This window comes from Notamacropus eugenii, chromosome 3, assembly GCF_028372415.1.
Source record: "Notamacropus eugenii isolate mMacEug1 chromosome 3, mMacEug1.pri_v2, whole genome shotgun sequence".
In the NCBI taxonomy this organism is placed as follows: domain Eukaryota; kingdom Metazoa; phylum Chordata; class Mammalia; order Diprotodontia; family Macropodidae; genus Notamacropus; species Notamacropus eugenii.
Window position 1 is genome coordinate 114895069 of NC_092874.1, and position 26121 is coordinate 114921189.

Here is a 26121-nt window from a genome sequence, read left to right on the forward strand (position 1 = left end):
TGCAATGCAAGACATTTTGTCAAACATTTGGATATCCCAAATCATTATCTTCAGCTCACCAAGTTTTTTACTGGGGAGCATGGGGGACCAGTTTTCTCTTAGTCAGCTAAATTGGTTAAGGATAATGGAAATATTTTCATGATCGGAAGCAAAGCAGGATAGCTTGAAGACATACATAATAGAGGGGGGGAAGGATGGGAAGGCAAATAGAGAAAAGAGGAACTAAATGTCTTGTGACCACTGTGTCTTGGCTGAGAAAAAGACATGTCTTTAGCACTGTGACCTGGTTATTTCTCAAGTATATTTACCTCCTCTCTTTTGAAGGTAGGCTTGTCTTCTTGGGATTTTTCTCTTTTAACTTCCACTTTGACCCCTTTTTCTTCTCCCTTTTTCATTTTTTTAAGGATGTCAGGGTCATACATTTTACAATAAACCCTGCCCCCGAAATGGTGTTCAGGCTCTGTGGCGTGTGCCCGAGCAAATTTTTTCTTTTAGCTGCCTCAGTGATCACACTCCGGTTTGGTGATGACAACCATGACAAGACCCATTCTAGTGTAATATAGCAAGACGTGTGTTTATCTCTTCCCACCCCAAATCTCTCATATGCCAGTGTTCTCATAGAGGACTAGCATGACATGATGCTCCTTGTGGGTGCTGGTCAACCTTGCGTAGCTTGGTGAGTTTTTCTCCCACAAGTCCCTTGGCTAGCGCCATGCTCACATAGCCTGTGTGAAGGCCTAGGCATAAATAACCTCAGTGGTGAAGCAGTGACAGAAAATTCTCTATGGGGAGGTGAACATATCTGGTATAATCTCATGCTTAGGCGTAGATGATTTTAAGGCAGCCTTGTAGGTTAAACCTAAGAACTTCAATAGCCCACTGACAGTTTTCACCAACCCTCCTTTCCTTTATCATAGATGATTTGTATCTAGAGTCATTAATTAGGCGAAACTGGGCCTACAGCAAATTCACAGGGGTAGGCAGGTGACACAGAAGCCCAGAAGACAGTCTCACCACCTAAGATGTCATGCCAGGAGGGGGAACCCTGTCCCCAAAAGACCCTGGAGAGCAAACCCCAGGGGAAGAGCAACACAGTGTTGGGACATTGGGATTAGTGGCCAGGAGCAGTTGTACCCCATACCTCTGGAGGATCAGATGATGAGGCATGGACAATGCAGTCATTTCCAAGAGGAAATGTGTACTTTCCAACTACTCCCACCAGATATTAGCTAAGTTCTCCCCAAGCTAGTTATAGCTTTGCCTGTCACTCACATGGCAAAAAAGAATAAAATTCACATATATACGTTTATACATATGTATGTATATGTGTATATATATATTTAACTTACTAGATAGTTACAAGTTGTTTTAGGTTTTCTGCAAGGCTACTTTAAATCTTTGAGTATGGGTCTACATGATATTGAATAAATGCTTTGGCATTCATTTAAGGTAGGTGTTCGTGGAACTGCCCCAACATCAAAATTTGCTTCATCTTATTTATTTGTTAATTAATTGATTGATTTTTGCCTTTATCAAACTGGTATATTTCAAACTGGTTGCTTTTGCTGTGAAGATCTTTTGAGTGCAAATCATGGTGTTGGGTTCCTTTTCAATAGTTTTTTGAGAATTTCTCAAGCCTTAAGTACACAGGGGAGAAAATGTTTGAGACCTAGTATTTAGGAGCCCTTTACTCATGTAGACCCATTATGTGTTACAGAACTTGATAATTAAGGCTATTCAGTGAGAAATAAAGAAAGTTAATATTACAAAGAATTAGTAAAGAAGCAGAAACAGACAAGTGAGTCTATACAGTGCCACCAAAATGATTTTTTTTGTTTATTCATTTTTTTGGCAGTCATAATGGTTGATCTCAGAGCAATTAATCTGTCTATAGATGTTCCAGTTATTTGGATTATCAACAAATCTGAGTCGGATCCACCATTCAGTGATTAATGGATAGCTTGGTGGCTATCTATTATGATGACTGAAAAAAAAATGAACAAATTTCCCAAATGATCACATTGGTGGTACTATATGGACATGGCCCAGCCCTAGATTTGATGTGCATCACATTTCTCACAAGTCACAGGCAATACACATGTGGTGCAAAATGTTTACTGTACCTGAGTTTTTAGGACAGCTGGCTGAAGTTTGTTATCTTGTACTTTCTTTTCATTTACCAATTTTTCTGGTATTTTCTTTTCTCCCTTCCCCCCCTTTATCTGTTTTTCTGTTGCTTTGTCTCTTTTTTCTTCTAACTGCTTTTTAATCTTTTGCTCTTCTAGCTTAGCTTTTTCATCAGCTGCACGTTTCTCCTCTGCTTTTGCCCGTTCCCTTTCCTCTGCTGCTTTTCTCTCTTTCTCCTTAATCCTTTCCCTTTCCTCTGCCTCCTTCCTTTCTTTTTCTTGGGCAGCCAGTCTTTCCTCTGCTTCAATTCTCACTCTCTCTTCTTCAGCTCTCCGTTCTTGTTCAGCCTTAATCCGTTCCCTTTCCTCAGCCTCCAATCTTAGTTTCTCTGCCTCTGCCTCCAACCTGAGTTTCTCTGCCTCTGCCTCCAACCTTAGTTTCTCTGCCTCAGCTTCCAACCTTAGTTTCTCTGCCTCTGCCTCCAACCTTAGTTTCTCTGCCTCCGCCTCCAATCTTAGTTTCTCTGCCTCAGCCTGGCCTTGCTCCTCTACCTTTTCGTTACTGGTAAACTCATCTGTATCTACTGTCCTCTCTTCTATTTTAGGTTCCTCTGCACAGACCTGACCATTTTTCAGTTCTATGACTACCTTTTCCTCTTGGGTTTCTGTTTTCTTTTCTACCATCACCTCTACCTGATTTTCTTCAATGATTCTCTGCTTGGGTTTCTCTTCCTCTTCCTTCTCTTTTCCCTCTTTCTTGTCTTCTTCAGGTTCCCTCCAATCATTCTTCTGGTAGGACTTGGTGACGGTTTCAGTTTCCTCTACTTTATATCTTTCTTGGCGGATTTCGCTTTTCTCTTCCTTTTCAGAAGTCTCATTTTCTGCTGCATCATTTTGAGCTCTCCTGTTGGAAAGTGACAAACTTTCATCTGTTATTGTTGGATCAAACTCCTTCTGGCGCTCCAAAGCTTCCTGAAGGCGCTTTTGGCGTCGTTCTTCTCGACGTGCCAACCGCTCCAAGAATGCAGCATCATCACTTCCTTCTACTTGGGTGTTTGATATGGTGGTACTTTTAGTTTCCTCATCACCCACACTGTACAACATGAGAAAAAAATGGCATTCCCATTAATTATTTGATAGATTCATCAATCCTTTAAATCACCAGCACTTTGAACCACCATCACCACCGATGTTCAAGGTGATACGTGATCTTCTAGTATGGTACTGCAATTCTAGGATGGTACCATCTTCCCCTAGAGCATCCTCATAATCTGGGGATGTGGAGCAGTAGTATTTAAGGATGAGTACATCAGATAAGTATGGTATTCCCACTGTTTAGTAGGCTAACAGTATATTTTAACGTTTTTTATAGGCTCCTTGAGGGAAAAGGTTGTTTTATTTTTGTATTCATAGTGCCTATTTTAATACAGGGCCTGGTTCAGAGTAATTAATTAAATATTTGTTAAATTGAATTGAAGTGAATGTAGCAAATGCTGGAGAATTCTGGGACTCCCAAGTGGTGTCAGAATGTTTGACCCCTGCTTTAAGTAAATCAACATTTTTGTGAATAAAGATGTGTATATCTTGGATATTTTCAGTTGTGTCTAGGAAATAACAAAAAAAGGCAAAATGCTCTAAGAAAATAAACTACCTCATGAAAATCCCTTAGCTCCTTCCATCATCAAGGTCATGACAAAGTTAAAAGGGTCACAGTTTGGGATTTTGATGAACTGATAGCTCTGACTATAGTGTTCTGAATATGCCCCTGAGGCAGGGGTGCTGGCCTTTGTGAGCAGAAACCAAATAGCTTGTGATATCAAGAGCTCTGGCCACAGTTGCAAAATTGTGGCTCACCAAGTTCAGATTTTATGATTCCAACCAAAACCATTTGAGGTTCAAGTTCACTTATTTTTAACTAAACACAATTTCCCATTTGGAAACAATAATCAAAGGCACAGGAAAACTAGATTTTAAAAATTCCCTGATCTCAGTGCTACTGAACACTATGTACATCCATTAGAAATGCAAAGATTACATTTCCCTGATGACACTTGTAATTGATAAATATTTTGTCTTTGGAAACTGCATGCAGTTTGACTTTAATAATGATATTTGTTGTGCAACTATATATTAAAGACATGTGTTTGTTGAAATTCAATTATAGTGGTAGCTAGGTGGTGCAGTGGGTAGAGCTCAGGCCCTGAAGTCAAGGAAAACTCGAGTTCAAATCTGGCCTCAGACACTTACTAGCTACGTGACCCTAGACAAGTCACTTCATTCTGATTGCCTCCAAAAACAAACAAATTCAACTGTATTTTTTTTTTAAACTATATTTATTTGTTAGAAAGAGGTAAGGAGTGATATAGAGATTGATCAGCAGAATCAAAAGAAAAGATAAAGATTCATAAAGCACTTAACATTTTTCAAAGTGTTTTAGCTACATTAACTTATTTCTACTTCATACCAACTCTGTAAGGTAGATACTATTATGAGCCCCCATTATACAGGAACCTGAGGCAAAGAGTAAGTGACTTGCTCAAAGTCATGCTGCTAGTACGTGCCAGAGGCAGGAAATGAATCCAGGTCTTCTTCATTAAAGTATAGTTCTTTTTACACTATACTTCATTACTTCCCTTCTTAAAAACCTCAGTCATCAGATGGGGACCAAGGGAAGTATTATACATTATAATTTCTGTTGATAAGACATTTTGAGTTCATCTGAATTCCAAGCATTTGAAAATCATACAGAAAACCACATGTTGAACAGGAAACTAGGTTTTTGTTCCCTCTCTGGTACTAACTAGCCTAAGTGTTAATTAATACTAAGTAACTTTAAGCAACCCAGTTTCCTAATCATCAAGTTGAATTAAAAGGCCTTTATGGTCACCTTCCAAACCTAATGTTCCATGACTATTAGTGAAAATCAGTGGGTTCTGTTATACCTTTATTTTTCTTGGGAATCAAACAATAGAGAGTACAGTTAACTATGGTTTAAAAATAGCCTACAGTAGATGTCTGAATAGGACTACCTAAGTGTGATATTTGCTGGCACTGAAATAGGTTCCATTTGCAAGACACACCCCCTCTAGAGGCTAGTTCTATCTTCCTAAGACTTCATGATTGAAATTCTAATAGCTGGCTATAGATCAGCTACAGTGACACCAGTTCGGGTAGTTTAGACTTGCTTTAGTTATGGAAAACTGATGTCTCAGAGATAATACACACTTGTATGTTGAGTATGGCTGTTCTTACAAAAAAGAACATTCTTTATTGAAGCAATAGTGTTGGTTGGATAACTCAACTTTATAAAAGATGAATAGCAAATGAATTACAATTTGGAGGAAGATTTAAAGAAATAGAACATCTAGCCACCCTATTAAATTGAAATAGTTTAAATTCCCTCTTAACTAAATATTTAGTGGCAAACATATTTTGACTTGCTTTCTGAAGTCCAAAGACTTCTCAGGCTATGCTTTAGCATTTGACTCTTCAGGTCTTAATAGTAACTATGGCATGAAAACTCTACTCCTTCCAGCCTCTTCTGGGCTTACTGTACCCCCAAGATGATATTTATCAGCTGTATTATAAGAATGGGGTATCAGATCCTATCTTCTGTAATAGACATTCATGACACAGCTTTCTATTTTTTTCAGTCATTTCTGACTCGAGACCCCTTTTGGGGGTGTTTCTTGACAAAGATCCTGGAGTGGTTTGCCATTTTCTTCTCCAGCTTATTTTACAGATGAATAGCTGAGGCAAACAGGATTAAGTGACTCGCCTCACCTCATACAGCTAGGAAGTGTCTGAGGCTAGATCTGAACTGAGGTCTTCCTGACTCCAGGTCTAGTATTCTATCCATTGTGTAACCTAGCTGCCTATATCTTATTAGCTCTTTTCTTTCACTAGATGCTGACTTTTTTTTTAACTTTCCATGTTGGCTTTTTTTTTTTTATTCTTCCATCTATAATCTCACCTTCTCCAAAGTCAAAACTGAAAAGAGAAAAAGAACTGTACTATTGTGATCCTGATTCATCAGAGAGCCCACGACCACCATCCTGCAATTAGGATATGCCTAACTGGGATCCAAGACTTCTTAGGCTAGCTAGATAATTCTTATTCCTTTTTGCTTGGCTAACCAGTTTTCTCAGTTCCTTTCATCCTCTGAAGTTAGAGATATAACTCTTTAGTATATAATAAGGTTATTAAACCAACAAATAGTATCAAAGGTGCTTCTTTGGAAATATATTTCTTTCCTTTCCCTTCACATTTCCCCTGCCTCTACCTTAGACTTTTTAGTTTTAAATTTTATTTATTTCATTTTGAATTTAAGAAATAAAATAAGCATTTCCATAACAAAGTAGAATAGAAAAAAGTTGCAAATGAAACTGCAAATTTATTGTGTACAACATGCTATTTCTTTTAAATATATAATAAAACTATCATATAACTACTTTTTTTCCTTTTTCCCTTCCTCTCTCCCCCAACCCTAGTGATGACTATCATTAGGCACAAAAAAATGTGTATGTATCTCTCTCTCTCACCATTCTCTACATACTTTTATTTATCAGTTCTTTCTCTAGATGCAGATAGCATCTTCCTTTATATGTGCTCTGTAGCTAATTTGGTTATTTATAATAGTAAAAGTGACATTCACTCAAAGTTGTTCTTAAAACAATATTGCTATTACTACGTACAATATTCTCTTCATTCTACTCATTTCACTTTTAATTTTTTCATGCACATCTAACCATCTTTTTCTAAGATCATCAAGCTCATCATTTCTTATGGCACAACAGCATTCCATCACAATAATACACTACAACTTGTTCAGCCATTCCCCAACTGAGTTATCCCTGCAATTTCTAGTTTTTGCCACCATAAAGGGATCTTCTATAAATATTTTAGAACAGATAGGTTTTTCCTTTTTCCCCAACCATCTTGGGAAACAGACCTAGTAGTGATATTGCTGTCTCAAAGGGTACAGGTAATATAAGGTATATATTTCTTTGGGCATAATTCCAGATTGCTCTCCAAAATGGTTGGATCAGTTCAAAGTTCCATCACCAACAGTGAATTAGTATATATGTAACATATATATTTTACCCATATATATTACAAAGACAATACTAAATAGCTCTTGGTAAATAAATTATAACTTTTTAGGGAAGAATAATTATTTGTTAATTTAAGTAAGACACTGTACCTTGATGTGAACTCTGAGCTTTGGAAAAATTTAAAAGGGTAGCTTTCTATTAGGAAAAGGCATTCATAATTCACATCTCCTTGAGAAATTTGGTCAAATATTTTCATGTATTCATGGGCAATCATGACTATATAAAGTAAGAAGATCTCAAAGAGAAGGGTTATTTGAAAATAGAAAATAGAGATATTTACTTAGGCTCAGTGGATGAATACCCTACAGAAATTAGCTGAAGTTTCTTTAATATGCCTATTTGACCAAAATACTAAAATTAAAGAAAAACAAAACAATTTGTGGTGGGGGGAGGGTATAAAGTCTCTATGACCAAATCAGATTACATACTAAAACAGATGAGATCAAGTGCCTTGAGATTTGTTAACTTGATTAAAAACAGTTGCTTCAGTGGTCATGGGTAAACACCATTATACTGAAATTTAAAATCCATAAAATATTGGGATGCTTTGTTCTAAACAAATCATACTCAATGGACACACTTTTACAAGGGCTCCACACAGTAAGGAATGAATTACCTGTTCTGGGCATTAACCTCCACCTTTTCTGTGGCTTGTCCTAAAGACTCCTCCTCTTCTCTTTGACGAAGCCTCTCTTGCCGGGCTCTGCGGCGACGTTCTCTAGCAGCCTCTTCTTCATCATCATCGTTTCTCTGATAGGCTATTCTGAAATATACCAATGACACAATCTTGTGAATAAAAACCATCATCACTATTCATTTTTTCCTTCTCCATGAAAATCAAATCAGTTCAATAATTGTTTATTAAACATGCTAGGTGTTGGGCAAAGTTTTAAGAAAACATGGTCCCAGACCTAATGAAATTTACATTTTCAGCAGCTACTTTAGGACTGGCTTACCTTTCCCAAAGTGACATTTTTAAGCTAGTAAGCAAAACTATGGACTTGTAAGATGGTTTAATAAAATGTCACCTCCCAAAGAGTTAGCTTTAAAATGTTTTAAGCCAGTCTATTCTTCTCTTCCATATACATTAAACCATATGAAACCAAGAGAAAGAACAAAATCATCATTCTTTACTATTGGTCCTACTAATGTAGTTTTGACTCAAGTGAGAAATTCTAATACATTTGTTCTTGTATCTGCCTCTTTGGATTTTGTCTTGGAGCACAATCATTGGATCACAGATTATGCCTGACATCTCAGGAATAGGAATATTACTTGATTTTTAGCTCTTAACTTGCCAGCCTTTCATTCAAGGATTAAGTTTTTTATTTCTTGAAGTGTAACTATTGTTCATTTCTTGCTTTTCCATTTCATGTTTCCTACACCATCCATAGACTTTCATCCCTTGTTCCAGTCCACAATGGTTTCTTGCCATAGAGACCAAGTGGTTGGTCAGGGCAACCTTTATCAGGAAGGCAGAAAATTCCCCAACACATAAATGCCACCAGTCTATTTTTGTCCTGCCTCAAGTCCATATTCAGATTTGTGCATCCTGATAGGCTGAACTTAATGATTCCTTCTTTTTGATCATAGCTTGAATTGGCAGTGATCCTTCTAGTTTTCCCAAAACATGACATGGTTAACTGTCAGGGGACTATAAGTTCAGCAGTAGATTGGGGCCAGACTGTAACATGATTTTATATTACTCTCTGCACAGGTTAATAAATATATTGGGCTGCAAATTAAACTGTAAACAGGTGTCAGCAGCTGGATCATCAACTTTTTATTCTCTTATTGCTGACTATTCAAAATGTTTGTTTCTTGAGGGAAATGTGCAATACCAAACCTCTTGTTTGGATTCTCAATGAGTCATTTCCACTTGAATTCACAGAAAGGCTGCAGATTGGCTTTCAGTGACTCAAGTACATATACTTTATCCTCATCTTTACTCTTTGTTTTTTCCAAGTCTCATTCCTCCAATCAATTTTGACCACACTTGTTAATAATGTTATTCATCACGATCTCTTCTATGCCAGAACCTTCAGAAGCTTACTACTGTTACAAAACTAACCAAACAAAACCCAGCAAAACCTTCAAGTCTAACATTCAAAGCCTCCATCAAATTCTTTCCAGAGCTATTAAGCAATCTCTCTCTCTCTCTCTCTCTCTCTCTCTCTCTCTCTCTCTCTCCTCCTTATTCTTCTCAAAAATTAATCTTCCAATTTATTTCTTTATAAAGATTGTAGAATTCCTTTAATTGATACATGTAATTAAAAAGATAATCATTTTCCAGTATTCTGCCCACTACTTTCTCTTAAAAACAACAACAAAAAACAATTAAGCAAAACAGTCTCATTAGAGATTAGAACTGACAGCATGTGCAATATTCAGCTTTTATGGTTTACTATTTCTAAGCAGAAGCCTGTTTTAACGTTAGTCATTTGGGATGAACATCAGTCTTCGTTAGCTGGATTTTTCTCTCCTTATCCTTTCTTGAACAACTCTTGGTTATTTCATCTCTATGTCTTTGGGGATATTATTCTTATGTCTTAATTTTTACAATTCACACATATATATCACTTTCAAGACTGGAAGCAAGATTGACCTTCTTTAAGATATAATCTTTGACTAACTTCACTTTTTTATTCTCTTGTCACTCTTCCTCCACTTCAGAGTTGGAAGAGATGTCAGGGGTAATCTAACACTAACTGAACAACATATCCAGCAAATGGTCTTCTTGTCTTTACTCCCCCATTAGACCATGAGATGCTTGAGAGCAAGGACTGTCTTTTGTCTTTCTTTGTATCTTCAACTCTTTACACAGTGCCTAATAAGAGCTTAATAAATGCTTGTTTCACTGGCTACTTGAAGACCTCCAGCAAATAGGTAAGGTAGGCAATTTTACTTTTAGATAGTTCTCTTAGGAAGTTTCCCAACAGCAAGCCTAAACTTGCCCTTTTTTTTTTTTTTTTGCAACTTCTATAATGTTGTCAGTCTAATCCTTCTAGGCGACATTCTTTCTTTGAGGGCTAGAAGAACACCCTCATGTCTCACCCTGCCCCAAATCTTCTCTTTCTAAAAGCTAACTATCCCTAGTTCCTTTAACCAATGTTCCTAAGGCATGACCTGGAGCCTTCTTATCATCCCATTGGCTCTCCTCTGATCACTTTTCAGACTATCGATATCCTTGATTTATGGTAGTGTTACAACAGAAGGCATGCTGGATCTGGAGTCAGAGGACCTGGGCTCAAATCTATCAATCTATAAGCATTTATTAACCACCTATTCTGTGCCAGGCAATGAGAATACAAAGAAAAAAGTGAAATAGTCCCACTTCTCAAAGATCGAACATTCTACCAGGAATCTAAAAGCAATATATTTATTAGAAACAACATTAGACTCCAATGCACATGAAGCCATTGTTAATTTGTTGTATAATAATTTTTAATAATACTCTAGAGATGTTGACAGTATATAATAATTGTAGCCTTGTCCCCAAACTGTGTATACAGACAGTAAGACACTTGAATAACCCCAAGCAATCAATTAATAGGCATTTATTAAGTTCCTACTGTGTACACATTAAGCAAGCTACCTAATTTCTCTTGTCCTGAGTTTTGGCATCTGTAAAATAAGAAAGTTGGTTCAAATGACTTCCGAGGTCTCTTCTAGTACCAAACCCTAGCGCCACCTTAAAATGTCACATCCAGAACTAAAATACTACCATTACATTATCACATGCTTGACTGTGTTTCACTGTGGGACTTTCTCTAGTTTTCATATGTGCCTGTCACTTGTCTCCTCCTTTCCCCACTAAAGCACTATTTCCTTATGAGCAGAATTGTCTTCTTTTGTAATTACCTCAATGCAGGGGTGGGGAACCTGTGGCCTTGAGGCCACATGTGGCCCTCTAGGTCCTCAAGTGTGGCCCCTTGACTGAATCCAAATTTCCTCAATTTGTTCTGTAAGGTTTGGATTCACTCAAAGGGTCGTACTTGAAGACCAAGAGGGCCACATGTGTCCTTGAGGCCACAAGTTCCCCACTCCTGTCTCAGTGCTTAGTACAATGTTATGTATGGAGTATTTAATAAATGAATGTGATTGAATGCTTTGAGACCTAACATTTAGAAATACTTGTAAATGGTCATCACATTACACAGTCTGTTGGAAAATCCCATGGTGCAACTGATTTTAGGATTCCCATAGTACAGCTGACACTGGGACTTCTTAATAGCACTCACTTCACTTTAAAAAAAAGAAAAAGTTATCTTTTCGGCTTGGCATTGTAGATAGTACCATGCACACAGTAAAATCTTTCTTAGGCAGTGAGAGACACAATAGGCACTGTTCCTCCAAGAAGAGACTGCCTTCTCCTCCAGAACTTCATGCAAAAGGCTTGGAGCCAAGTTGGAATGTGACCAAGACTCAGAACAATGATACAGGATCCTTAATGTAAATGAGTGATAATGCAACCTTTGCTCTATGCCTCATCTGAAAGCTATTTTGTGTATCTGGTTCTCTATATGCCATATTTAATATTTGGCAGGCCATTTAATATTCAAAATATCATTTAAAAATCAAACTAGTCTTTAATTTACTTCTTTCCTCTGTTAAACTGTAGTAAAAAAGTTGCTTTATCCACTCTTCTATCACCTAGCATATGTTTATCTCTATATTACAGTGATAATAGATATTCAAAATGGTGACCCTGGAACCCAGCAAGATCCTGAGTAACTTCTGAATCACTGAAGAAATGTTAAGTTCAGCATAGTTGTGGTGTTAAGTATATCTTATTATATTATAAGTCTTTGAAAATTAGTAATCCCCATCTGGCATGTATGGTAACTCACTATTAACCAAAGTACTAACCAGAGTATCCCATTTCCTGACCATGATGGACAACAAAGAGATGATTGTACTTTCTTTCTTGGGAACTGTTCTCACTTCATTTATTTCTTAGTTTTAAGAGAAGAGCTTGATCATTCTCTCTGCAGGGCAGCAGTGTTGCTAATCTTAGAAATGGTTCAGGAGAGAAGGAGATGGTCTAAATCTCATTTCTTGGAGAGCTCTGGGACTCTGTGGGGGCCTAGAGGAGGAAAAGGAGATGGGATTGGCACCTCACCATTCCCAGAACCACAACTTTAAGACTCACATTTCCAGGAAAAACAAAGGCTGATCTCTGTGATGGGTGATTTCCTTTAGAATGTTACAGTTTTCTTACAGGAAAGATATCTTAAGACCTTGGGAATATAGAATTCTACTGTCTCACTGTGTTTAAGTTATAGGGTAATTATATCAGGTTCTATGGCTGGCAGCTAGAATGCTCAGATTTATGAAATGTTACGTGGATGGCAAGTAAGTGAGAACTTTGGGGAGTCTGGCTTTTTCGAATGAGACGGGATAAAGGAATCCTTGTATACTGAACAAGAAGAGAAAGTTGGTGAGGAAGCTGATTGAATAAGACTGCTATTTCCTATTTGGCATATTTGTAGGTACATACATCCTTATTCTTCAAATATTTTTCCAGACTTATCCAATGGATAAAGAAAAAAGCCAAGATTTTTTCTCCTTACAAATTCACTTCCAGTGCATGGCTCTTTGCTTTGACTTCTGTTTGTATAGTTCAGTGGATTCACTGTAGCTTGAAGAAAGTTTCCCTTTACTTTCTCTCTCTCTCTCTCTCTCTCTCTCTCTCTCTCTCTCCCCCACCTTTTCCCTCCCTTCTTCCTTCCCCATCTCCCCTCTCACCCTTCTCATTTTGCTCCCCTCTCTAGCTTGCTGCTTATTCTGCTGGCTTGAGATTCTTCTAATAATGCTAACACAAACGCAATGCAGATATCTCAGTAACAGAAGAGGTCTCATTTCTCTTCTAGTCAGGAAAACATGAGATGGATAAAGGACATTTCCCATGAGGAACATATTTTCTTTCAAAGTTTAGAAGTACTAAAGACCCAGAGGGATGGATACACAGACACAGAACACAAAAACAACAGAAATTAAAAAGGGAGAGAAAGAGGAACAAAAACCGTTCAGGATCTTTTGTACTTTCACTTTAACTATTGTAAAATCCTTCTAACTGATCTGCCTCTATCCTCCACCCTCTTCCCCAAGTCCATCCTTAATAAATCTGCCAAAATAGTCATGCGACCATGTTATACACCTGCTTGAGATCTTCCAGTTGCTCACTATTACTTAGAAGATGAATTGTAGACCATTAGCCTGGCTTTTAATGCCCTTCACAATCTGATTCGAATCTGCCTTTCTAGACGTATTTTATATTGTTCCCTTTCACATATACTACACACTTGTGAAACTAGACCACGAGCCATTGCTTGAATTCTGCAGGCCTTCTCCCATCTCCCAGTATCCATTCAGGTTGCTCTCCATATCTAGAATGCAATTCTTCTTCACCTCTGCCTGTTAAAAATACAACTTTTCCTTCAAGACTCAATTTGGATATTACATCTTCCACCAAGGCCCCTTGAACCTCCCAGATGAAAATGTTCTCTTCCTCCTTAAATTTTCTTAGAGTACCTTCTAATGGTCTTTTGTACATTCTCACTTTTATTAAGCCTCACTCCTCACCCTGGGGAATGCAAACCACTTAAAGGTAGGTACAGTCATTTTTTTCTCTTTCTTTGGGTCTCCCCCATTTGAATATAATGGGTACTAAATATATATTTTGTTGGCTTGAGTTGAACTGAAGGGATATTTGGAAGCAAGTTGGATGAGGGAAGCTTCTGATTCTATCTCTCCAGGCTTATCCCAAGAAATTTGCTTTCTTGGAGTCCAACTGCCAGATAGTCCCTATACTAAAACTACTCAGACCAATGCCTTTAAGAAAGACTTTTGTTCTTCAGTCCTTAATGATTCTGTCACTCTGTCTAGTCCTAAGTCTTATGTACATGATATTGCATTTAAAAAAATCTAAGAGCTCTCACACAGTTAAAAAAGGTACTTGTTCATCATATGGGGGTCAAATAACTTGGTCATGTTCCTGTTATTTATTTTATTTTCCATATATAATATCCTTCTTTCCCTCTGGTCCCAAATGATCTATTTCATAATAGGAAATATTTTTTTAACCCATCTGATTTTTTGAACCCATCAAAATAGCTCTATAAATTGGTCAGAAGACCTCCGCATAAATTTCAGGTAATACTCTGAGCATGAGGGAAAATCCTCAACTACTGAAGCATGTAAACTTTGCCTTCAACATATATTGCACAGACAATAGCTAAAGGGGAATCTGTTGGACTTGTATGAAGTTCCAAGATGTAATTCTCTCAATATGGGAAGTCTGTAAAGTGCTGCAATTTTGATTCATTTAAAAACAGTTTCTGATTTCAACTGTTAGAATGGGGATATTTTAAGTGTGTAGCATTAGGAAAATAAACAAAGGCTTTACAAGCCAGAAAAAAAGGAAACAGAGAATCTTCTGACAGGTACTGAATCTACTGTTTATTATTAATCATAGGTAGAATTATTAACTAAGCATTGACTGAAAGGAACCAGTCTTAATTTGTAGTAGGAAAATTTTGGCTATAAACAAAGTAGGGAGAGGGAAGATTTCATAGAACTTTGAATATAAGAAAAAAATAACATTAATAGCTGACATTGACATACCAATTTTAAGTTTATAAGATGCTATATGATCTCTATGCTATATTTGAATTATTTCATTATTATATATTATTACACATTAGATCTTTAATATATCTCATTTTGTAAAATAAACCTATGAGGTAGGTATTTTGAGATATATTATCTGAAGTTTAAAGATGAGAACGCTGAGGATTAGAGAGGTCAATTGACTTGTCCACTATCTGAAAGCTTATAAATGTCCAAGGAATGATTTGAATCCAGCTCTTTTTAACTCCAAGTCCAGCATTTTATGCATTAGAACTTTCTTCCAAACATAGTACAGTTGAACACATTTCTTGGATGTTTTAAATGAAACACTTTCTAGAAAAGTTTTCTCCTCATTTTAGGACATACTTTCTTATATCATTTTGATTCAACTATCGGTATTCTTCTAGAGAAATGCCCAGAATAGCAAGCTTTGTGTTGAATCTGTATACAAAGAGAAATGCATTATATTTATTTATATAGACTCATTACTACAGAACTACATTTAAAGCTATGAGAAAGAAAAGTTGAATGTTCTGAACCCCAGATTTTTTCTCCCCTTTTCCCTGCTAATACAAAACTGGGCACTATATTCTGTTGATTCTTCTTTAGAAATACTCCTCACATCTATCTCCACCAGTGATAACGTCAGGATGGATATTACATCTGATCATTCCAAAGGAAGATCTCGACCTCTTGGCCCATCTTGTCTTTACTCATGAACACTACTATGTATGCACACCATGAACATGAACACACATGTTACTTGTGGATATACACAGATATTAGTTCTCCAGTGATGATGATGATAAAGAAAAGTCATATTTATAGAGTACTTTATACCTGTTGAAATACTTTTCTTACCACTGTAAACCAAGGGCAGAAACCACCCTATACATCTTTGTACATATGTCCCCCATAGCAATGACATAGGACTTTGCACGTAGCAGGCTCTCGATAAATATTTGTTGAAGAAATGGGATGCTTCAAGCATTTACCTTGCCTTCATTTTTATCTTAAAAATAGTGATCCTAAAAGAAAAGTGATTTTTCTTCATGTCATCCCTCAAACCATAACTATTTAACCACAGAGTGATTACTGTATTAGGCACATAGTTTCCACTATTACTTCACCACCAGCTAGAACATTTTTTCTTTTAATACAGTGGATCCAGGGGTAGATAAAGAAGGGAGCTGCTTAGGGCCCAATGTATAGGATTAGACACAATGAGGAGCATCTTTTACTATATCTTTTACTATTTATTCATGCAATATGTTGAAGATAGATAGTTTCATTGGTGTGGAAGGACTCTTCTATTGAAGCAGATCTTAAGCCTTCTGTGACTTGGTAGATGAACTTCAAGAACTGGATAATATAGGGGAGGGAATTGTGGGAATGTGGCAGAATAAGGAAGGAAATTACCTAGCTCTCAAAAATTACCCCACACATAAAATTATGCCTCAAAATAAATTTTAGAGCAGCAGAAATAACTAAAAGTTGGGGTGAAACAGTCCTCAGACCTCCAGGGGTGGTGGTCTGGTCTGATTGAAGTGCAGATAGAGCCAGGAAGATCCTGGGCAGTCAACAAACAGCAAGCTCTGGGGGCATCTCTGTCCTAAGCAGCCTTACCTTCAGGAGTTTTCACCCAAGAGATGGTGTGGGGGTTAGGTACCTGATGGGGGAAGATTGTGGGGGGGTCCTCCACTGGTGCTGGATATAGGACCCAGACATGCCGACCAGTCATAGCTTGTGGCTGCTGGCAAGGAGGAGTAAGCACAAGCTGGTGAATGCTGGTGAGTGGTGGTGGGGCCCTGCTGGTTGTGATCACTGGGAGGAGAATGGAGTCCCTGGTTTCTGTTCTAGGGCAGAGGGACAAGCTAAGGCTTGCACTGGCCTGAGGGATGGCAGGGAGTGAGGGCATTGGCCTTGGCACCTGTGCTTGTGGGGGTGGGGCTGGTCAGGGTTCAGGGGCAGAGAGGAATACTTGGAGTTGCTTACAGATCAAGGTGTGAACCAGGGGAGCAGTGGTCACACCAACCTTGGATTATAGAATGTTGGAAGAACTGAAGTCAAAGATCCCCCCATATAGAGCTCAGAAAACAGCACAAAAAACTTTATATCTGAGACATTATCCCCCATACCACAGGAACAGAACCAGACTCTAACACAATGTTGACAGCCAACAGCATTAAATAAAAATGACTAAAGAAAAGAGAAGGAACCCAACCATAGTTGGCTACTACGGTGGAAGAGAAGACTGGGGTTCAAACTCACGAGGCAAAACAGCTGCCTGGAAAGTTTCAAAGAAAAATATGAAGTGGTCACCAGTTCAAAAAGAGTTCTTGGAAGAGTTTTAAAAATTTAAAAATCAAATAAGAGAGTTTTAAGAAAAATTTGGAAAAGAAGTAAGAGTAATGCAAGAAAGCAATAAATTTATGAAAGTTCAGCCATTTGGAAAAAGATCCAAAAACTTGCTAAAGAAAATAGATCTTTAAAACTTAGAATTGGGCAAGGGGAAGCTAATAACTTTGTAAGACATCAAGATGTGTGTGTGTTCGTCCTTTGCTGCCGAAGAAGACCGTGACATCAGAGAAGTAATGACATGACTTGCACTTGACTTTGTTTTGAATGAGGGAGGGCTGTGCAGATCACCAGCCTCACTTCTCCTCCAGAGCCGTCTGAATCCTGTGACCTGATATTCCTCAGGATGACTGGAAATGACCCAGGATGAAGAAATTGGGGTTAAATGACATGCCCAAGGTCACACAGTTAGTGAGTGTCAAGTGTCTGAGGTGAGATTTGAACCCAGGTCCTCCTGACTCCTGCACAGGTGCTCTATCCAGTGCACCACGTAGCTGCCCCTAACACATCAAGATATAATAAAGTAAAAAGAATGAATAAAATAGAAGAGAATACGAAATATCTCATTAGACTAACAACTGTCCTAGAGAACTTATCAAGAAAGAAAAATTGTCAGACTATATGAAAGTTATGATAAAGAAAAGAGCCCCAGAATTTCTCATCCCTGGACTTTAGACACTATACTTCAAGAAATTATTAAAGAAAAATGTCCTGATGTTCTGGAACTGGAAGGTAAAATAGAAATTGAAAAAATCCACTAATCACTGTCTGAGAGAGATCCCAAAATGCAAACTCACAGGAATATTATAACTAAGTTTCAAAGCTCCCAGGTCAAGGAAAAAATATTACAAGTAACTAGGAAGAAACAATTTAAGTATTGTAGAGCTACAACAAGGATAACACAAGATTTAGCAGCTTCTACATTAAAAGACCAAAGGGCATGGAATATAATATTCCAAGGAGTAAAGGAGTTTAGTTTAAAACCAAGAATAACCTACCCAGCAAAGCTGTGTAATTCTGCAAAGAATAAATGGATAGTGAACTAAAAGACTTTCAGTTATTCTTGAGGAAAAGACTAGAACTGAATAGAAAACTTGATTTACAAGACAAACATAAGAAAGTAAGCATTAAAGACTAATTACAAAGTTAAACTTTTTACTTCTTATATGAGAAAATGATATTTGTAACTCTTAAGAATGTTATTTATTATTACTAGGGTAGTTAGAAAGAGGATACATAGACTGAAGGCATATGGTTGAGTTGATTATGATGGGGTGATTCTAAAAAATAGAATTGGTTAGGAAGTAAAATAGAACAAATAATCTCATACAGAAGAAGCATGAACAGAAGATATGTTGTAGTGGAGAGGAGGATAGGGTGGGGTTTGATAGGACTCTTCTTAGCCTTTTGTTTCAAATTATTTAATATTGGAATTACTTGATCTTTATAGATTTGGTAGAATTCGCTTGCAAATTCATCTGGTCCTAGTGCTTTTAACTTAGGAAGTTCATTTATGGCCTGTTTGATTCCTTTTTCTAAAATAGGTTTATTTAGGTATTTATACAGATACTATTTCCTCTTCTGTTAAACTGTAGTTCATTTTTTTTTTTTTAGAATATTCTTCTATTTCACCTAAGTTATTAAATTTATTGGTATAAAATTTTGCAAAATAACTCCTAATAATTGACCTAATTTCATCTTCAGTAGTGGTGGGTTCACCCTTTTCATTTTTAATATTAGTGATTTGATTTTATTCTTTCTTAAAAATCATATTAATCAATGGATTATCTATTGTATTAATTTTTTCATAAAACCAACTTCTAGTTTTATTTATTAATTCAATGGTTTTCTTATATTCAGTTTTATTAATCTCATCTTTAACTTTTAGGATTTTCAATTTGGTGTTTCATTTGGGGATTTTAAAATTTGCTCTTTTTCTAGTTTCTTTTAATTACATACCCAATTCATTGATCTATCCGCTCTTTCTATATTGCTTTGATGTAAGCATTTAGAAATATAATTTTTCCTCTGATTACTACTTTTGGTGCATCCCATAAGATTTGACATGTAGTCCCATTATTGTCTCATCAGAACTGTGTTAAAGAATTAAGAATTAGGAGGGCAAAAGTATAGGATAAGAGAGGGAATTTTAGAAGGGTGTGCAGACTGGGGAGTAAGTGGTCAGAAGTAAAGCAGATTTCTGAGGAGAAATAGGATGAAAGAGAGAAAGCTAAACAGTGAGGAAAAATAAGATGGAGGGAAATACCCAACTAGTCATTATAACTTTGAATGTGAATAGGATGAACTCACCCACAAAATGGAAACAGATAGCAGAATGGACCAAAAATTAGAAGCAGTTTGTTGTTGATAAGAAACAGATTTAAAAATGAAAGACATATGGAGTTAAAATAAAGGGCTGAAGTAGAATTTATTATGCGTCAGCTGATGTAAAAGAAGCAGGGATAGTAATCCTGAGCTCAGGCAAAGTTAAAAGTTGAAATAGATTTAATTAAAAGAAATAAGCAAGGAATCTACATTGTGTTAAAAGGTAATATAGATAATGAAGTAATATTGATACTAAACATATGTGAACAAAATGCTATAGCATTCAAATTTTTAAAGGAAAAGGTGGAAATAATAAAAATACAATAGTGGGGGACCTTGGCTTCCCCCTGTCAGAACTGGATAAATCTAACCAAAAGACAAATAAGAAAGAAGTCAAGGAGATGAATAGAATCTTAGATAAGCTAAATATGACAGACATCTAGAGAGAAATGAATGGAATAGAAAGGAATATATCTTTTTCTCAGTGGGACAAATATTAAGCCACTAAAAACTTTATAGTTAAATGCAGAAAAGCAGAAATACTACATGCATCTTTTCAAATCATAATGCAATAAAAATTACATTTAATAAGGGACCATAGAAACACAGATTAAAAATTAATTGGAGTTTAAACAACCTAATCTTAAAAAGCAAATTACAGAAACAATGAAAACTAATTAAAGAAAATAAGGAAAGCAGAAAAATTTTATAGACAATTTCTTAGATAAAGGCCTCATATGTCAAATACATAGAGAACTTTGTCAAATTTGTAAGAATATGAGTTATTCTCCAATTGATAAATGGTCAAAGGATATGAATAGGCAGTTTTTGGAGGAAGAAATCAATGCTATATACTGTCATATGAAAAAATGCTCTAAATCACTATTGATTAGAGCAGATTCCCCACCCCTGGATTAGAGAAAAGCAAATTAAAACAACTGGGAGATACCATTTAATATATATCAGATTGACTAAAATAAAGAAGGGGAAAATGACAACTATTGGAGGGAATGTGGAAAAATTGGAACATTAAGACACTGTTGCTGGAACTGTGAACTAATCCAACCATTTCTGCAGAGCAATCTGTAATTATGCCCAAAAGACTGTGTATACTCTTTGACTCAGAAATATCACTCTTAGGTCCGTTTCCCAGGGAAAAGGGAAAAGAACCAGCATTCTAAAAAATTTATAGCAGCTCACTTTGTGGTGACAAGGAATGGAAATTGCCTGTCAATTGGAGTATGGCTGAATAAATTATGGTATATGATTGTGATGGAATACTACTATACCATAAGAAAGATGAGCAGGCGGATTTTAGGAAAACATGGAAAGACTTGCAGAACAGTCAAACGAGCAGAACCAAGAGAACATTTTATATGGTAACAACAATAATATTGAAAGAGTAAATGTGAATGACTAAGCTATTCTGAGTTATATTAATGTTCAAGTCATCAACAAAGGACCTGTGAAGGAAGGTGTTATCCACCTCCAGAGCAAGAACTAGAATATGGAACTATGTATTATATACTTTCACATATAAATCTCTGTCAAATGTTGGCCTGCTCTAAAGCAGGGTTGGGGCGGGAGGAAGGAAAACAACTGGGAACTCAAATGTAGCAACAATGACAGCAAAAAAAAAACTGCTATGGCTGAAAAATCAATCATTTTGTAGCCAACCTTATTATGTTTTTTTGGAATTAACAAGGCTGATCTGGAGCCATTTAGTTCATCACTAAGCCCCAACTGGAAGCTCTTCCATTTTAGTAAGAACCAAAAGTTTATATTTTGCTGACACAGTCTTTGGGAACCCAGGGTCATCTTCATACCACAGTGAAGCAGCAGCAGCAGAATGGAGGATTTTTTAAAAAAATGTACATACTTTTAGTGCTAGAAAATTTTGTTGGTGCAGAGTAATTAGTTTTGTTGTCTGATGGTAAGAGCTCAAAGTCTCTAAACAACAGTAAAACTTAGAGGGCAAGATTTTTAAAACTTAACTAAGGCTCACAAATATATTGTTCCAGATCTGGTCTCACAAATCACATAGTCTCAAGGCATTTATTATCCCTCCTTTCATGGAAAGGGAAAAAAAAAAACAACAACTGAAAAATACCCTGACTCTATTAGATTTTTCAAGGGAGAGTTCATCAGATGTAACTGAATACCTTCTGAATCAAGATTAAGTAATTGTTATTTTTTATTTTTTTTCAAAACATTATTTGTTATTTTTAAAATATTTTTTTAAAGGAACATTTTCAAAGACTCTCAAGTCTCTTCTGAGTACAGTTATTCCTTCCATATTGTGGCTTGCCCCATTGCAGTTTTGATATATCATGGGTTGGCATAAGAAATTAAATGGGAATTTTGGGGGGAGTTTTGCAGAAACTGCAGACAACACACAAAGGCCAGTAGATAACACAGAAAAGGTTTAGAAACTCAGAAATGTATTATATGTGTGTGCGTTTATGTGTATACATATATATATACATATATTGTATGTTGTATATATGTATGTATAATGTATATTGTATGTATATATACATATATATTGTATAATATCAACATATTTTATCTTTTAATACCATAATAACTCAGACTTCTCTGGTATGAAGGGAGGACCAAAACATTTGACACGAATTTTCCAGATATTGGGGGGTGGAGACGAGGCACCTCTACCCTCTATGGTGTGGAAGGGATAAATACATTAGATTTGGAATTAGAAGACAGAAATTCAAGCCTGGATCCACTACTCATTAGCTACATGCCTTTGGGCAAGTCACTAAATGTGGAATATCAGTTTTCTCATCTGAAAAATGGTCAACCTGATATAGGAAGATTTGAGTCTGAAACCTGACTCAGACATTCCCAGCTGTGAAATCCTGGCCAAAGTTCTTATCTTCTCTTGGTCTTAATATTCTCTTTGGTAAAATGGGGATAATAATAATAACATATAGAAAGGCTTAGCAAACCTGGAAAGCATATGAAATAGATGCAAAAAGCTCTTTGCAATCATAAGGGGCTATATAAATGTAAGAAGTTATCACATACTATATAAATATAAGCATTATTATGCTGTCAAATGAAACATTCTGGATGTGGAAAATCTGGCCACTCCAGAAGCTAGTTATCTGTTTTGCCAGATATTCCTGGCAAGAATTGATTTCATTTTCTTTTTTCCTCCTTTCTTTTCATTCTCCTTTTCTTTACTAATTTCCCACCCCTGCTTCCTTCCTTCTCTTTCTCCCTCTCCCTAACAAACAAAAAATACCTTAGATTCCCTCCAAACCCAGCCTTCATTTGTCACTGTCTGGTGTTTTAGTTTTTGTAATGGCCTCGCGTATCTGCTACTGGTCTGTTTGCTTTATGAAGGGAAGTATAAACTGAGAGGTGGGGTTTCTGATTCCTGGGATCCAATTGGTTAAATTGGAGAATCCTATTTAAATGTTCCCTGAAGCTGACCCATTTCTTACTTTTTAAAATGGACATAAAATAAGATCATGGGGAATCAAAATTGATGGTTTGCTGGCAAACAGCATTGTCATATAGACATGGTCTTAATTATGCTCCCATCAAAGGATCTCAACCTATTTCCTTTATAGGAGGCTCACATGAAGTCAGATTGACAACATTCTACAATCATAAAGGTGTCTATGGTAAAAGACTATGATATGAGAAAGGATGGAGCTTCTAGCCAAAGCAGAAAGATAAATGAGACTGGGGGATGAAAACTCTAATCGAGTCTGATATACACACAGAATGGTTTTGAGAACTGTGAACAATCATAATTTTCAGTTGATTCTGCCTCTGTGGTTATAAAGCTCATTGGAAAGAGTCCTAGTAATTGTCTTCCCATCACGGTGGGACTGTTCGGGGAACAGTCTTGTCATCGTGCATGTAGAAGTGTAGACAGGGGTATGCTGGCAAATGTTTAACAACTGGTTCTCCTACATGACATATTTTTAAGCTTAATCTGCTTTATTAGCATTTTTCTCCAATACTTTCTCAAGTTTACACAATGAACAAAATAATAAATCAATCTTTGATTAGTGTGTTTGCTGATTTCCACGGGGTAAGTACTTGTATTAAAAATTTAATGACTTTTAGGAGCCTGATCAAGCTGGCTCCAGCAAACCCTTCCCTCTAAGCTTTGAAGTAGGTCTTTTCATATTCTAGTAAAATATTCAGGATCTGAAACTAGGTCCTCTGACTTCAAGGCTAGACATGAAGTCTCAGAAGTAGATTTCTGAGTCTATGGATACAACCAATGGATAACTGAAAATGACTAAATCATTTTATTTCAATATAAATCTTTTCATTTTAAAAGTTCTTCTGTCCCTGTATTCATTGTTAATATTTACGATAACCCCATGTCAAAACATGAACAGCATTGAAAAGGTTTACAAAACTTTTCTTCCATCATGAATTCAATATCAGAAACATTCTTATCCTCATTTAACAGAAGAGACAATTAAAGTTCAAAGGGATCCTGGGATAACAGGCTTAGAAGTGGAAGGTGACTCAAAGAACAAATCATCAAATGTAGTTGTGCTGGAGGCAGCTCTAACCATCTCATAGGAGCCATTGCTAAATTTTCATTCTGAGCATTTACACTTCTAAAATCAGCAAAAACTACAAATCCTAGCTTGACTTATTGTTTTATTGAGTATCTGGGTTTAAGGAAACAAGATTTAAAATATAGTTATTATTATTATTCACCACTACCATCACCACTGCCCCTTCTCCTCTTCCTCCCCCTTCTCCTATTGGACTGTCTTTAGGAAGAATTCTAGAACTGAGTAACTGAGTTCTCTTTCTGGGAATGAAAGAATATTCAAATGAGGAAAGGGAGTGTCTGCACTCTGATAAAATACCAGTTCAGGAGCATATAATCCCGCTGTTGAAATGTCTTCTTTGATATCAAACAGATGAGTGATTTCTACCCATTACCTATAGTAATTTAACTTAACAAACATTTATTAAAAGTGCCTATGATATTCAGCATGAAGAGGAGCCTGGCATAGTGGTTAGAGGGCCAGGGCTGGAGTTAGGAAGATCTGGGATGAAATATGCTCTTTGGATGCTTGTGAACATACTTTCAGCCTTCATAGATACGCCATATACAGTAAGATGATGTAATACTGTAGAAAGAGCACTGACTTTGGAGTCCAAAGACCTGGATTTGGATCCTGTTTCTGTCATATAATACTGGAATGACCTAGGGCAAGACACTTTATTTCTCTGGGTCTCAGTTTCCTAATCTGTAAAATGAGAGGATTGGATTAGATGACCTCTGTGGGTTTTTCCAGTCTGACAAAAATAAACTGACAGCTCAGTATATAACTGCTTAACAAGGTTAAAAAAAACAATCAAGGCAGGACTAAGTAGAAGCAAGTTGCTCATACTTAGCATCCTGTGGTTTCTTTCCTCACTACTCACTTTATCTCCTACCCACCCTGATTCTTTTAGTCAATTATTTGTCTCCTATCCAGTCCAACTCTACTCTTTCTAGTCATGCACCCACTATTTCTGACTCTAGTTCTTTTAATACTATGCCTATATAACTAGAAAGACGCAATGTAGGGGAAGTGGATAGAATGCTGGTCCTGGAGGGAATAAAAAACTGAATTCAAATACTGCCTCTGGTATGTACCTTCTGTGTGACCATGATAAGTCACTTTATTTCTCAGTGTCCCAGACAATTCTCTACAACTATAAGTTACAGATCTGTAACTGATCTGTACTGGTGGAGGGAGTTTCCATGACAGAAGTTCCCTACATAAATAAAACCATACCAATGAAACTGTAGTTCTTAGGTTTGAAACATAACCCTTAGTCATAACTTTCAGTTTGAAATATTGTGCATTGAAAAGTATATACATCTCAAATGAGAAGAAATCTTTTTGTGATTAGACTTAGTGAAAACCAAGAATTCAGTATTAATTATCTAAAAGGTCTTAATTTTCCATTTTGATCTCCAAAGTCCCTTTTGGTCTCCTCAATGGGCAATGATATATCCATAGGAATCATGAAGGGTAGAAAAGCCTCCTTAGCTCATCTACATTTTCTAGGGCATCAGTCACCCCATTAATTACTTATCCACTTTGGTCACCACATTCTCCATTAAGAGACAAATGAGCAGACTTTTCTAGAGTTTGAATTCAATTCAACAAAGATTCAATAAATGAATTAGCTTCGGTCATGAAGGTTCTTATATTTTATTGGAAGGCTGTAAAGACCTTTCCATATATGCCTTCATGGGTTTGACAGTCAGTTCTTGGTTCATGGGCCAAAGAATTGAAACTATTATTAATAAAAAAAACTAGTATGAACATTTTGGATGCCTTAATTCCTTCAGGTCATCAATTAAGTAGCCTAATTTTCCATACTCCACAGCCTAAACAGGGAAAGAATGTCATATTGGGAATTGGTTTCTAGTTCATGCTTTACCACTGGAAGATATTACTAACAATTAAGATTTACGTGGCATTTTAAAGTTTCCAAAGCACTTTCCTCATAACAACCCTGTAACTTAGGTATTTCAAGAATTGTCCCTGTCTTACAGATAAGCA

The 26121-nt window shown here is 36.5% G+C and overlaps 1 protein-coding gene across 17 annotated transcripts in view; it reads right to left on the minus strand.

Moving 5' to 3' along the window:
• Positions 1-26121, minus strand: part of CALD1 (caldesmon 1) — a 268202-nt gene that overhangs the window by 32736 nt on the left and 209345 nt on the right. For 9 of the 17 annotated variants that reach the window (XM_072652672.1, XM_072652677.1, XM_072652671.1 and 6 more), the window contains 3 exons: positions 7857-8003; positions 2124-3219; positions 309-386 (listed from right to left, as the gene is read on the minus strand). In XM_072652672.1, the coding sequence (XP_072508773.1) occupies positions 309-386; positions 2124-3219; positions 7857-8003 (1321 nt within the window). The remainder of the gene's footprint in view (positions 1-308; positions 387-2123; positions 3220-7856; positions 8004-26121) is intronic. The other 8 variants (XM_072652685.1, XM_072652680.1, XM_072652687.1 and 5 more) reach the window with 1 other exon arrangement.